This window comes from Bos mutus, chromosome 1, assembly GCF_027580195.1.
Source record: "Bos mutus isolate GX-2022 chromosome 1, NWIPB_WYAK_1.1, whole genome shotgun sequence".
Taxonomy (NCBI): Eukaryota; Metazoa; Chordata; class Mammalia; order Artiodactyla; family Bovidae; genus Bos; species Bos mutus.
This window is the reverse complement of record NC_091617.1, coordinates 1,745,833-1,759,892: the sequence shown is the minus strand read 5'-3', so window position 1 is coordinate 1,759,892 and position 14,060 is coordinate 1,745,833. Positions and strand designations below refer to the sequence as shown.

Genomic DNA, 14,060 nt, shown 5'->3' with positions numbered 1-14,060 from the left:
AGATCCCACATCAGCTCAGTTCAGTCGCTCAGTTGTGTCCGACTCTCTGTGACCACATGAACCGCAGCACACCAGGCCTCGCTGTCCATCACCAACTCCCAGAGCTTGCTCAGACTCATGTCCATTGAGTCGGTGATGCCATCCAACCATCTCCTACTTCTCCTCCCGCCCTCAGTCTTTCCCAGCATCAGGGTCTTTTCCAATGAGCCCCACATGCCATGGGGCAAACAAGCCTGTGGGCCGCAACGAGAAGCCATCACAATGAGACACCTGCACACGGCAACCAGAGAGCCGCTCCTGCTCGCTGCAACCAGAGAAAGCCCACGTGCGGCAAGGAACACCCAACACAGCCAAAGCATTTATTAAAATAAATTAAATTAAAAAAAAAAAAGAGCAAGAGGGTCCATGGGCAGGTCACACAGCCATCCCAGTGGTGAGAACCGGCCAGGCGGCTGCCCCGGCAAGACATCTGCCCGCACACTTCAGCAGCTCAGAGCTCGCTCTGTCTCCTCCACCACTCCCTGTGGGGCAACCCTGGGTTGTGACATCTCTGAAAACATGTTTTGGACTAACTGACAGGCCAGAGGAAGGCAGCGTGCCGGTGTCTCAATCCTTCCACGAACTGCTTTTGAAGACGGAAGACGACAGAGAGAGGGTGCGTATCACCATGGCTGTGGCTGGCGGTTGTCCCTCTCTGCCCCTCTTCCCGCTGCCCGCCGCCCTCCCGGCTTGTCTTTCCACCCTGTCCCCATTCTTCATTCCACCCCCTGGGGCTGGCCGGCCCCCTGCCCTCCTGTGTCCTCTGTACAACCAGCCCTCTAGGTCCCCCTGCTTACCAAACTCTCCTCCAAGAGGCCTCAACCGTGAGCAACCGCTCCCTCTTTGAAACTCTTAACGCCTCGCCGTCCTCCGAGCCCTGATTCTCAGACCAGCAGAATCGGTACCACCTGTGCACTGACTGCGCTGAAGCATCTCAGCATCTTGGGCTCCACTGGCTCCCTGCTCCAGGCTCTGTAAGTCAAGTTAGCTGCTCAGTCGTGTCCGACTCTTTGCAACCCCCTGGACTGTAGCCCACCAGGCTCCTCTGTCCATGGAATTTTCCAGGCAAAAATACCAGAGTGTGTTGCCATTTCATTCTCCAGGGGAATTTTTCTGACCCAGGGATTGAACCCAGGCCTCCAGCATTGCAGGCAGACACTTTACCGTCTGAGCCACCAGGGAACCTGGTGGCTCCGTGTGCTCTGGACCATAGCAGCTCTGATGCCCTCCCAGCTCAGCCATATCCCATAACCTGACATGGCTAGTCAGAGGTTCAGATGTGTCTGCCCCGTGCCCTCAAGTTGATTAGAAGTTACTAGAAGGCAGTGAGCCCACTCGTTCATTCAAGTGTTTATGGAGCACCTAATAGGGAGGGGTCAGCCCTGCTCAAGGTGCGGGGCACAGAGGAGAACACCACTCCTGTGGAGCCTCTGAACTAGAGAGGGAGCAAACGCACATGTGCGTTGTTCATGGGCAAGGACTTCCCTGGTGGTGCAGTGGTTAAGAATCTGCCTGCCAATGCAGGGGACATGGGTTTGATCCCTGATCCAGGAAGATCCCACTTGCCGAAGGTCAACCAAGCCTGCAAGGTGCAGCTACTGAGTCCGTGTGCCCAGAGCCCATGCTCTGCAACAAGAGAAGCCACCGCAATGAGAAGCCCTTGCATTGCAACTTGAGAGGAGCCCCTGCTTGCCACAACTAGAGAAAGCTCACATGCGGCAGTGAAGACCCAGAGCAACCAGAAATAAATGAATAAAAACTCCATATCCGTGGTCCAGAGAAAGCAGTCGCCTAAAGCAAACACGTCTGGAACACCACCGCAGTCTGAATGAAAGCCGTAAAGTAAGGCCTTCCAAGGTACCTGGCATATGGCGAAAACTCAATAATATTAGCTACTGTTGTCATTTTGCCTGTTGCATGCTAAGTTGCTTCAGCCATGTCTGACTCTTTGCAACACCATGGACTCTAGCCCACCAGGCTTCTCTGTCCATGGGATTCTCCAGGCAAGAATGCTGGAGTGGGTTGCCATGTCCTCCTCCAGGGGATCTTCCTGACCCAGAAATCAAACACGCGTCTCCTATGTCTGTTGCATTGGCAGATGGGTTTTTTTACCACTAGCGCCACCTGGGAAGCCCCCCCCATTATGATTTTACTAAGCAGCTACTATGTGCCAGACTCTGGGCATGGCACCTTCCTCATATTTTCTCCTAACTTTTATAACAGCCCTAGGAGATAAACACTGTTATTCCCATTTTACTGATGAGGAAATTGAGGCTCAAATAAGTCCTGCTGAGGCTACAGGCTAGCTGCTATCCACCAGTCAGGCATCAGGACTCTGTCAGACATAAACAGGCTGAGGCTTTGAGCAGAAAAGCCGTAGACTATTTCAGAGGAGGAGATTTGCATGCTCAACGCGGATGTCTTCACCGGAGTAAACATTTCCAGGTCAGAGCGCCTTCGGGAGAGGAAGGAGGTGGCCCCCCAGCTCCAGTCTCCTTAACTGCACCCTGGGAAGTCTGCACACTGCCTTTCTTTCTCCCCTCCTGGTGGTCTAATCTGGAGTCAGATCCAGCCGCTGGCTCTCGCAGATGGGGAAGGACTGCCAGCCAACAGGAAAACAACAGGTGAGCCTCCAAACAGTCCCCTTCTGTGCCTTGGGCAGGGTGTCTGCCCGGGCGACTGCAGGGCCCCGCTGACTTCTAGAACCTTCTGTCTCTGCAGGTGTTTTAGGAACTTGGCCTCAGCGCTTCAGTGACCCATATTTTATTACCTTTCAGGTTTCTATAATTCATCATTCAGTCCCTTCTGAAAACCTAGAATGAGAGTTTAGCAGCTCAGAGCCCCGGCCTCTCTCCATTCTCTCCCCAAACACATCAGCTTGTTTGTTCCCTTTCATCCGGGCTCTTCCTGTCGCATTCTGCCTGTTCAATGGGGAAAGAGTGAAACCGGATGGCTGGACCCAGTGCGGGGAAATGACTTCAGAGCCACCTTTGTTTCCCTCATTCCTTTGAGCACACTTGGCCCCCGCGTCTCTATGAAAGGGCTTGTTTGAACCATTTGGAATATCTCGCGAGTGGGAGATGCTGTGGCCAGAATCGCTCACATCTTTTCAGGCTGCCTGAGACTGGGTGAAACTGCCAAATTTTTGCAACAAAACTAACCATGACATTGGACATTGTGTTATAAATTAGCCACAGCCTTCCAAGCAAATTGTCTCTTTTCATTGTGTCAGTGTAAGCCTTTGGAACGTTTGGCTCCAGCTACTGACTTCGGAGAGACTCAGAGAATATTTTTGTTCGGCCCCAAACCAGCCCTTCAGACACCAAGCTGCATGGGCTAATATATGTATCTTAGTTGACAGCTCTTCTTACCACACTTACTCAGAAGATTCCTGTTGGTTATATTTCATTTCTCTGCCTAAAATTCGGTTAATGGGCTTCTCAGTTTTGATGTAGCAGGAACCATCTCCATTTGTCTTTGAAACAAAAAGATGTACTTCTCTTTTCCTAGGCTTTTCACAATGATTATTGGAAGTTTCTTTGAAGGAGGAGTTCTTTTCAGAACTCCAGTAAGAGTTATTAAAATGTGTTATTATGTTGCTCTAGGTGACATATAGAATTTCAGCATTCGGTACTCACAGAAGCAATGAAAATTTCTATTTCTGTTAAATCACTCTGTGTTTTTTTTAAAAAAGAAAACATCTACGCATCCACTTGAGCTCTGTCACCAATAGCCAGATCAAGTGTTTGTTATTAAAAGGAAATCTGAAAAAGAAAAAGCTCAAATGCTATCTCATTTCTTTTCTTACTTTTCGTTTAACTTTTTTCCACAGAGAAGATGGCAGGGGACACATGTGGACTTAAAAAATAATTTTGAAGTAGTAAACTTCATTAAAATTGAGTTGAGATGACAGTTACCAGAAATAGAATAAACCTTCTTACAATATGTGCAAAACACACCCGTTACATTGATGATCCATTTTTATTGGAGTAGAGTTGATTTTCAACATTGTGTTAGCTTCTGCTGTGCAGCAACGGGATTCAGCGTTAGATCTGTAATGTTTTAACCACAACAGAGACCAGGCACTGCTGCCTGCGCCCCTCCTCCCTGGAAGGGGGACACTTGTGACCGTCGCAGAGCGTTCAAGCAACACTGTATGTATGGGCTTCCCTGGTGGCTCAGTGGGTAAAGAATCTGCCTGCAATGCAGAAGACCAGGTTGGATCCCTGGGTGGGGAAGATCCCCTGGAGAAGGGAATGGCTCCAGTATTCTGGCCTGGGGAATCCCATGGACAGAGGAACCTGGCAGGCTACAGTCCATGTGGTTGCAAGGAGTCAGACATGATTGAGTGATTAATACGCACACACACACACACACACACACATACACACACACGACACACATTAACAACATATCAGGTCATAACAACTGGATCAACTTGCACTCCCTTTTAAAACTGAACAAAATGCCTATTCTTTCTTATTTTCCCAGTAGGAATCTGTATTTAATCAGAACTGTTGCTAAGCATGACTTAGAGTCTATTGAGATGGTCCCCAGCTGAGAGGTATCCACACGTGTCCAGGGATCTCTGTTTTACCAAGAAAACCTGCCAAGGGTCAGCCGCCTCCTCCCCGTCTTCTCTCTCTGCTTCTCTCCTCCATGCCCCCTGCCTTCTGCAGCTCCTTCCTGTCTCCTGTGTTCTGGGTGGAGTTCTGCATGGACAGGATGGGGAGGCTAATAACAGGGCAAACAGAGACGCGCTGGCCACTTCTCACAGGGCCACAGCATACATGTCAACACCTCTTGGGTAATGGAAGCTTTCCAGAGAATTCTGCCCTTCTTAGGAGAAAGCAGCACTTTAAAGTGAACCCTGGTCTCATTACAAGTCAATCTCCAGCCAGTTTCAACAGCACGTTTCAGCAAAGATGACTTTTTACACTTAGCTAGCCTTCTTCGAGAAGGCACTGTCTCCAGGGAAGTCAGGGGGACTTTGCAGCCTGTCTGTGCTTACAGAGGTGGTGGGTGGTACCACACACCCATTGAGGCTTTGGGGTCCCATCGTCCGCCACTGCAAAAATTTCAGCTTCTCCACCCAAAGCAAGGGTGGAAGGCAGGTTTGGGGGAACAGGCAGGGGATGTTTTAAGTTTCTATGCAAGAAAAATGAAGCCTGCCACACGTATCTACTTGGGGTGAAAGGAGTCACTAACACACACACACACACACACACAAACACACACCCTTTAGGCAAAGACAAGAGTCGTTGTTATGGCGGATGTAAGTTGCTCCCCAAGCATGTCCTGAATGTGGTAGGCCACTGCAGCTGGCTCCCCTGGAGCCAGCCCATGGGGCTCCTGCCAGGGGCTACAATGGCCTGCTGGCCCTTGCCAGCTGTCACACTCTGCATGCCGCTGGAGCTCTGCTCCAGCAGAAGGGGCATCCAAGTAACCAGCTTCAACAGGCACCAAGTCCTGTGCCCATGCTAGGCCTGCACAGCTACCCGGAGCCCTCTCCTAGGGCTTGGGCAAGTGCACTTTAATATGCACTGACCAGCAGGTCCTACTGACGGTGTCCCGGGTAGAAGAAGGGATCCCTCCTTCCTCAGGACAGAGATCTGGGGAGGTTCAGGGCTCCAGCAGTCATGTACGGATGTGAGAGTTGGACCATAAAGAAAGCTGAGGGCTGAAGAATCGATGCTTCCGAATTGTGGTGCTGGAGAAGACCCTTGAGAGTCCCTTGGACTGCAAGGAGATCCAACCAGTCCCTCCTAAAGGAAATCAACCCTGAATATTTATTGGAAGGGCTGATGCTGAAGCGGAAGCTCCAATACTTTGGCCACCTGATGCAAAGAGCCAACTCACTGGAAAAGACCTGAATGCTGAGAAAGATTGAGGGCAGGAAGAGAAGGGGATGACAGAGGATGAGATGGTTGGATGGCATCACCGACTCGATGGACAGGAGTTTGAGCAAACTCTGGAAGATGGTGAAGGACAGAGAAGCCTGGTGTGCTGTGGGTCATGGGGTCATAGAGCCGGACACAACTTAGCAACTGACCAAAAAAGGGGGGGCGCTAAAGAGAACCATCAGGGACACCTCCAGGGAAGAGGGGCCCTTTGTGGGGAAGAGCAATGTGTGTGTTTCCATCTTTGATCCCTGGGCACCCCTGTCTGTGGAGGGGGAGTTTTTAAGCCACTGTCCTAGGTTGAGCTTCCCAGGTGGCTTAGGTGGTAAAACGTCTGCCTACAATCCAGGAGACCTGGGTTTGATCCCTGGGTTGGGAAGATCCCCTGGAGAAGGGCATGGTAACCCACTTCAGTATTCTTGCCTGGAAAATCCCATGGATGGAGGAGCCTGGTAGGCAGAGAGTTGGACACGACTAAGCGACTTCACTTTCACTTTCCTTGGTTGAGCTTCTGTCTTTCTCATCCACTTTCTCTTTCTGCTGGCAGGGGAAAGCCCCAGGGTCCACACCTAGGATGTGGGCAGAGGAGGAAGCCAGAGGGTCCTCGGCTACAGGACAGTGGGGTCCTCAGGGTGAGGGCAAGCTTTGCTAGAGGAGGGCCATGTAGGTGGGATCCCAGGAGCCCTCTCTTCTAGGACAAGCCCGAACCCATCAACTCCACCATACTGGCTTGGCCCAGGCTGTCTCCTCCAGCCTTTCACCCCGTCCCCAACCCTCCTCATCATGGCCCCCTCCCCAGCTTCCTGGAGGCCTGGTCCAGCTGGAGGGAATTCTGGAAGCTGGTCACCGATGGGGCAGCTCTGCCTGTCCTGTCTGAAGGTTAATCCTCAACCCCAGAAACTCATCACCCTCTGGGAGCCTTAGTTTCACCATCCGCAGCAGGGGTTTTAAAAATGCTCAGCTCTTAGGGTTCCCCTGAGAGTCAAATGCAAGTGTCTGTGAAAATGCTTTGAGAAACAGGATGCCTTAACACAAGGGCAAATGATTACACACACACTTACCTGCTTGAAGGGTCTTGGTAGGATCCCCTAGCACACTTGAGGGACTTACTTAGGGAGAGAGGAAGAGGCCTCAGAAAGGATCTGAGTCCCCTGCAGAATTATATGGACAAGGAGAGAGATCAAGGAAATCACCTTGAAAGTTTCAAGCGGGTCAGTTCAGTTCAGTTCAGTCACTCAGTCATGTCCCACTCTTTGCGACCCCATGGACTGCAGCATGCCAGGCCTCCCTGTCTATCACCAACTCCCGGAGTTTACTTTTAAGGTGATTTCCTTGATCTCTCTCCTTCTTGTCCATACAATTCTGCAGGGGACTCAGATCCTTCCTGAGGCCTCTTCCTCTCTCCCTAAGTGAGTCCCTCTAGTGTGCTAGGGGATCCTACCAAGACCCTTGACTCTCTGTGAAGCCTAGGGGAAACTCTTGGATTAAAGCTCCATTTTCCAATGGAGTTTTCACACATTTCAAGGAGGAACCTGTGAGCTAGTGGAGATTTCAAACCAAATACTCAGACACCCCCAGGACACACTGTCGTTGCAAAGCTCTGGGAGGATAAAGAAATGAACAAGTGGTTCCCACCCTCAAAACAATCACAAGTAAATGCAGGGATAACCTCCACATAACACAATCTAGGCTACAAGGAAAAGCTGCCAATGGTTTGCCAAGACTGATGAGGGGAAGAAGATGAGAAATCACCAAGACTTTGAGAAGAAAGTAAATCGGAGCTGAACCCAAGGCCTGGACAGGATGTTACACAAAACTGGAGGTCAGACTCTTGAGAGTCCCTTGTTCTGCAAGGAGATCCAACCAGTCAATCCTAAAGGAAATCAGTCCTGAACATTCATTGGAAGGACTGATGCTGGGGCTGAAGCTCCAAAACATTGGCCATCTGATGTGAAGAACTGACTCATTGGAAAAGACCCTGATGCTGGGAAAGATTGAGGGCAGGAGGAGAAGGGGACAACAGAGGATGAGATGGTTGGATGGCATCACTGACTCAACAGACATTAGTTTGAATAAGCTCTGGGAGCTGGTGATGGACAGGGAAGCCTGGCGTGCTGCAGTCCATGGGACTGCAAAGAGTGGAACACAACTGAGCAACTGAACTGTACTGAACTGGAGGTCAGAAGCAAAGATCAAAGTGGGATATGGGGACTGACACATACACTACTGATATTATGTATAAAATAGAGAACTGATGGGAATATATTGTGTGGTGCAGGGCACTCTACTTCATGCACTGTTGTGACCTAAACGGGAGGGAAATCCAAAAGGGAGGGGATATATTCAGGTGTGGCAGATTCATTTTGCTGTACAGTAGAAACTGACACAACATTGTAGAGCAACTATACTGTGATAAAAATTAACAACAATAAAAAAGAAGCAAAAGGTCAGAGGGAGCCTACGGGGAGAATGTTAATGGAAGAAAACGGAACAAAACAGCCCTGAAATCAGCAAGCACAGCCAATGGACCACGAGAGCTGAAATCAGTCCCTGCAATGATAGGTCCTTCAACAGCATCCTTCTTCTTACACGAAAGGGGACCACGGGGGAGAAGCTCATTTTCTCGAAGTTAGCGTCAACATCAGTGCTGTCCAGTAGACCTCCCTGTGACGATGCAGTGTTCTCTGTGCTGTCCAACAGATGGCCATGACAGCCACGACTAAGCACTTGAGGCAATGCTAGTGCAACCAAGCAACTGAATTCTAGCTTCATCTTAGTTTAGCAAATTAAATTGTAACAGGCACAGGTGCTGGCGGCTACCATAGTGGATAGTGGAGGTTTAGATACCAAAAGGTACTCAGCCTATGCTACTCTCCCGTGGGATGATGACAAGCTGCAGTAGTATCCCCTGGTGCTGGGGAAGAAAACACTCACAGCCACCAAGCCATGCTCTTTCATTTAGGGAAGAGAAAGGTTCAGTTCTACCCTGAACAGATACGAGTGTGTGGGTGAGTTGCTGTTTTGTTATTTTGGCTGGCTTTTTTTTTTTTTTTCTGATAAAAGGCAGATTTCTGTGTTTTTGTTTAACCAAGAATCGAGTCACTGATAAAGTGAATACGTGTCCCTTTGGGGTAGGAAAGAAGCTCCTTAGTCCCTAAAGCCCTTTTTAATCAGAAAGAGAAGAGAGAAAGAGGCTGGAAGTAAATATTCTAATGCTACTGGTCCTTGAGCCCAGAAATTTGGTTCTCAAAGCCTTGAAGAAAATCACATATTTATAAAACACCTGTTTCAACGATTCTCATAGCAGCTTTATTTGCAATGGCCCAAAACATGGAAGCAATGGAAATGTCCATCTACAGAGAACTGGATAAACAAAACATGGTATATACATACAATGGACTGTTACCCAGCCTTAAAAAGAAAGGAAATCCTGACACTAAAGCTGGGATGAACAGCGAAGACATTATACTACTGAAACAAGTGTCATTAGAAAATAAACACGGTGTGATCCCCTGTAGGAGGTACTTAGAGTAGCCGGATTCATAGAGGAATAATGGTTGCCAGGAGTTGCAGGGAGGATGGGGGACTGCTTAGTAAATACAGAATTCCAGCTTTTAAAGACGAAGAGTTCTGCGGATTTGGGTGCACAGCAATGTGCCTGCATGCAACTGTACGGTTACATATGGTTAAGACGCTAGATTAGATGTTATGTGTATTTGACCACAATTTAAAACAAACCATTGTGTATCCTGAATATTCATTAGAAGGACTGATGATGAAGCTGAAGCTCCAGTACTTTGGCCACCTGATGCAAAGACCCGACTCATTAGAAAAGCTCCTGATTCTGGGAAAGATGGAAGGTCGGAGGAGAAGGGGACGACAGAGGATGAGATGGTGGGATGGCATCATTGACTCAACGGACATGAGTTTGAGCAAGCTCCGGGAGATGGATGGACAGGGAAGCCTGGCGTGCTGCAGTCCATGGGGTCGCAAAGAGTCGGACACGACTGAGCGAGTGAACAACAAACAATATGCATACGTATACAAAAAAAAGCAGAGACAGAGAGCACAGGAGCTTTAGCCCCACCATCCCAACACCAGTCCTCCAAGAGCCCCACTCCACCCGAAAACGCGCGTCCCTGCCTCCCTCCATCCCGCGGTTGGGGCGGGGGTAGGCGGGTAGCGGGTGGAGTGTCCTGTGATTTTCCGTCTTGTGCTCACAATAATCTCCTTAAGCCGCGCCAGCGGTACCTCGGCGCCCGCCCCGGGTGAGCGGGCGGCCAATGAGCACGCGCCGGAGCCGCACCTCGCACCCGCATTGGCTGCGCCCTGCAGCCCGCGACCCCGCAGGTTCCCAAGCCGGGTTTAAAGCGGTCGCGCGCGGGCTCCTGCCTCGCCATCCGCTCCCCGCGCGCAGGTCTGCGGGGCGGGGCGGCCTGCCGACAGGCCCACCCCGGGGCGTTCCTGAAGGGCGCCTCGGCCGCCCCCACCGTTCCCCCAGATGTATTATGCGGTTTCCCAGGCGCGCGTGAACGCGGCCCCCGCGAGCATGCTGCGGCCGCCGAGGCCGGGAGACGTGCCGATCGGGGCCTCCCTCTACGAGCTGGTGGGCTACCGGCAGCCGCCCTCCTCGTCCTCTTCTTCCTCCCCGACGGGGGCCGCGCTCCTCCCCAAGGCTGCGCGCGAGAAGCCGGAGGCGCCCGCCGACACGCCGGGCACGGGACCCGGGACTGGGGCGCACGCGGGCGGCGGGCCCCGGGCCGATGCCAAAGAGGAGCAGCAACAGCAGCTGCGGCGCAAGATCAACAGCAGAGAGAGGAAGCGGATGCACGACCTGAACCTGGCCATGGACGCGCTGCGCGAGGTCATCCTGCCCTACTCGGCGGCGCACTGCCAGGGCGCTCCAGGCCGCAAGCTCTCCAAGATCGCCACGCTGCTGCTAGCCCGCAACTACATCCTGCTGCTGGGCAGCTCGCTGCAGGAGCTGCGCCGCGCGCTCGGCGAGGGCGCGGGGCCCGCCGCGCCGCGCCTGCTGCTGGCCGGCCTGCCGCTGCTCGCCGCCGCGCCCGGCTCGGTGCTGCTGGCGCCCGGTGCCGTGGGGCCGCCCGATGCGCTGCGCCCGGCCAAGTACCTGTCGCTGGCGCTCGAGGAGCCGCCGTGCGGCCAGTTCGCGCTCCCCGGCGGCGGTCCGGGCGGCGGCGCGGGCGGCCCTGGCCTCTGCACCTGCGCCGTCTGCAAGTTCCCGCACCTGGTCCCGGCCGGCCTTGGCCTGGCCTCTGTGCCGGCGCAGTTCTCCAAGTGAGGGCCGGCTCGGGCGCCACCTCGGCCCGGCCTCCGGCCGCCCAAGCCGAGCAGAGCCAGGAGGGCACTGCGGACCTCCTCGCCCAGAGACAGGGACTGCTGGGCGTCCCCTTCCCCGCCCCCATCCCGGGGAAATTAAAGTGACCCGAGCGGATGTTCGACAGAGCGTCGGGGCTCCTTAGGGTTCTGGGTGGCTTCCAGCTGCTTTGCGCTCACGTGCGCGCTCTCACCTTCACCCCGCGCCCATGTCTCACGGTTCCTGGAGTCGTGCGTTTTGCAAGAGCGATGCGGACTTTAGGGCGCCGGGCTAGCCCGGGTGCGGCGGTGGGCCTACACCTGCCGAGCCAGGGAACCAAGGGGCTGCTCTCGGAGGGCGGGGGTCTGGGGGTAGACTTGGAGGTGTTTCCTTCTCTTCAGCCAGAGGTCACAGGCGCCCTTGTTCACCAGCAGCCAGTCCCGATTAGAGGAGGCTGGCTGACCCTTGGGAAGCCGAGAAAGACCACGCTGTCAGTGCAGACGGCCTCGCGCATAACAGACGGACAGACAGACCCTCGGCGGCCAGGCGGTTGGCATCGCGGTACCGCGGGAGGGGCGGTGACAATTCCCAGGTCGATGAGTGTGCTGGATCGGAAAGCCCGCTTTCATACCCCGTCTATGAGAGCGCAGTTTTTTGAGAATTGCAGAACCGGATGTTTTGTCGCGATGATGCGCTCTTAAATCTGAAATCTTCTGAGAAGGGCGGTTTGGACCTCGAGATTCCTCCTTTTGTCTCCCCTTCCCGCAGGGGTAGCGTAGGCAACATTTGAGCTTGCTTAAAAACAACCACCTTTTCCCCGCAGACGGGCTTCCGGGCGTACTCAAAGAAAATAGGTAACAATGCGTTTCGCGGTTTCTGGCTTGGCAGAAGGCAAGATCTCTAATTAACGTTCTGCCTCGTTAAACAGGGAGGGGGACCAGGGACCCCGCTGCAGTGGCCACGGCGGGGTGGCGTCTTCTGCGTGGTCCCTTCGCGTTCGGGGGTCTTGGACCAGCGCGTGGGGCAGGTCTTCTGGCCGCTTCGCGATGGAAAAACTACATTGGTTTGTTATAGACGTTAGCAAATTACTTCATCCAAGATGACTTCACGATCTTTCAGCAGCTTGCTTTGGATTTTAAGGTTTCGGGGTTGTGGATAGCAGCCGAATTTAACTGGCATTTCATTTTTTTTTTTTCTCTCTAACTTTGTTTCCCTGCGCTGTGAAGAATCAACAAAATAAACATGTAAGGGCCTTACATTTTTTCGTCTGATTTGTTAATAAAAAAGTCTTGATACCCTGATGGATTGAGAACCTCAGGATGAAGGGTAATAATTAAATGATTCTAATCAAAAGGTTTAAACCTGACTTCCTGGTTTGTAAAAACTAATCCAATGAAGTCAACTGTTGGTCAAGTTGAGAGGCATCTGAAGGGGCAGGCAGGTGAAGGGGTGGATGAGGAGAGAGGGAGGGATCCCAGGAATCAGTTCTTAGCCAAACTTGGTGGGGGTGGGTCTTTTCACACTACAACTTTGGCCTCTGAAAAATGGGTTATGAAATATATTTATGATAAACTTACTTTACATCTCATCATCTTTCTCAGAAATCTACCATTTCTGTCTTAGTGGACAGAAACTCAAAGCTGTGAGCGTTCCCCCCATCATTTAAATCAGGTTGGAGCTGTCTCCTAGGAAACTGTGACCTTGGAAATCATTTTGTTCTAACAGGTGAAGAAAGCTCTTCTGTCTGAAGATGTGATAAAGAAATTGGAATGTGAACTTGCTCACATGTAGTATTTAAATATTCATAGTTACTAATGAAATCCAGCCACATTTAAAGGTAGGGGGACTGTGGGGATGAAGTAGTGTCCCCTTTAACCTGCGGGAAATTAAAGAAAGGCCAGAGAAGGCAATTTACTCAATTTTATCCACACTGGCTAGTCTGAATCATGTATACATTTAGGAAAAATAAGCATTTGCTTTGGGAACACAGATGGGATTGGTGGGAGGGAGTGCCAGCAGGATGGAATTTTTTTGTCTACCATCCTTGGTAAGTGTCTGTTTACTCAGGGAGGATGGGCAGGAGAGGATGTGAGGGAAAGTAACTCTATGGTTCCAACCCATTTTGGGGAAGAATATCTCATTCTTCCTGACTCTGCCATCAGAAAAGTCACAGGCTTCTATTATAACTAAATTTGAATTGTAACCTTCTGTGTATTTAATGGCTGTCTTTGCTTACTTTGCATCTTGACGATGGACAGAAAGAAAATGAACAACTAATCAAAACCAGATCAGGTCCGCTCCCTAAAAAAACATTTCTAGGATATTAGAAATAAACAGTTCCTCCCATCGTCCCAACTATATCACCTAGATGCCATCCTTACTTTGAAACCATCTCTAAGAGAAGCAGAGAGCCACAGGGCAGAAAGGGGTGTGTGGTCTCCCTCCTGTCTCTTCTTATTAATTGAAGCTTTATAGGGAAAGATAAGAAAGATAACACTACATGTGATTTTTTTATTTATCAAAAAATCAAACCCTATCATGGTTTCCAGAACCAAAGATTATGAGTGAATTTCACAAGGATAAGTAGGGCTGTTTTGAGTATCATCAAATTATTTATCTACCTGCATGTGGCATCTTAGTGTGCCAAGGAAGATTAACAGACTCACTTTTAAAAGTTTATTTATTTTTTAATTGAAGGATAATTGCTTTACAGAATTTTGTTGGTTTCTGCCAAACATCAACATGAATCAGCCACAGGTATACATAGGTCAATCCTAAAGGCAGTCAGTCCTGAATATTCTTTG

The 14,060-nt window shown here is 51.0% G+C and overlaps 1 protein-coding gene across 1 annotated transcript; it reads left to right on the top strand.

The window, feature by feature from the left end:
- Window positions 1-10,440: 10,440 nt before the first annotated feature.
- Window positions 10,441-11,241, top strand: OLIG1 (oligodendrocyte transcription factor 1). Its single transcript, XM_070358455.1, has one exon. It carries the CDS (start codon window positions 10,441-10,443, stop codon window positions 11,239-11,241), a length of 801 nt encoding a protein of 266 aa, XP_070214556.1.
- Window positions 11,242-14,060: the final 2,819 nt, after the last annotated feature.

Coding starts and splice junctions, on each gene's coding strand:
- OLIG1 (XM_070358455.1), top strand. CDS start 10,441: ATGTATTATGCGGTTTCCCAGGCGCGCGTGAACGCGGCCCCCGCGAGC.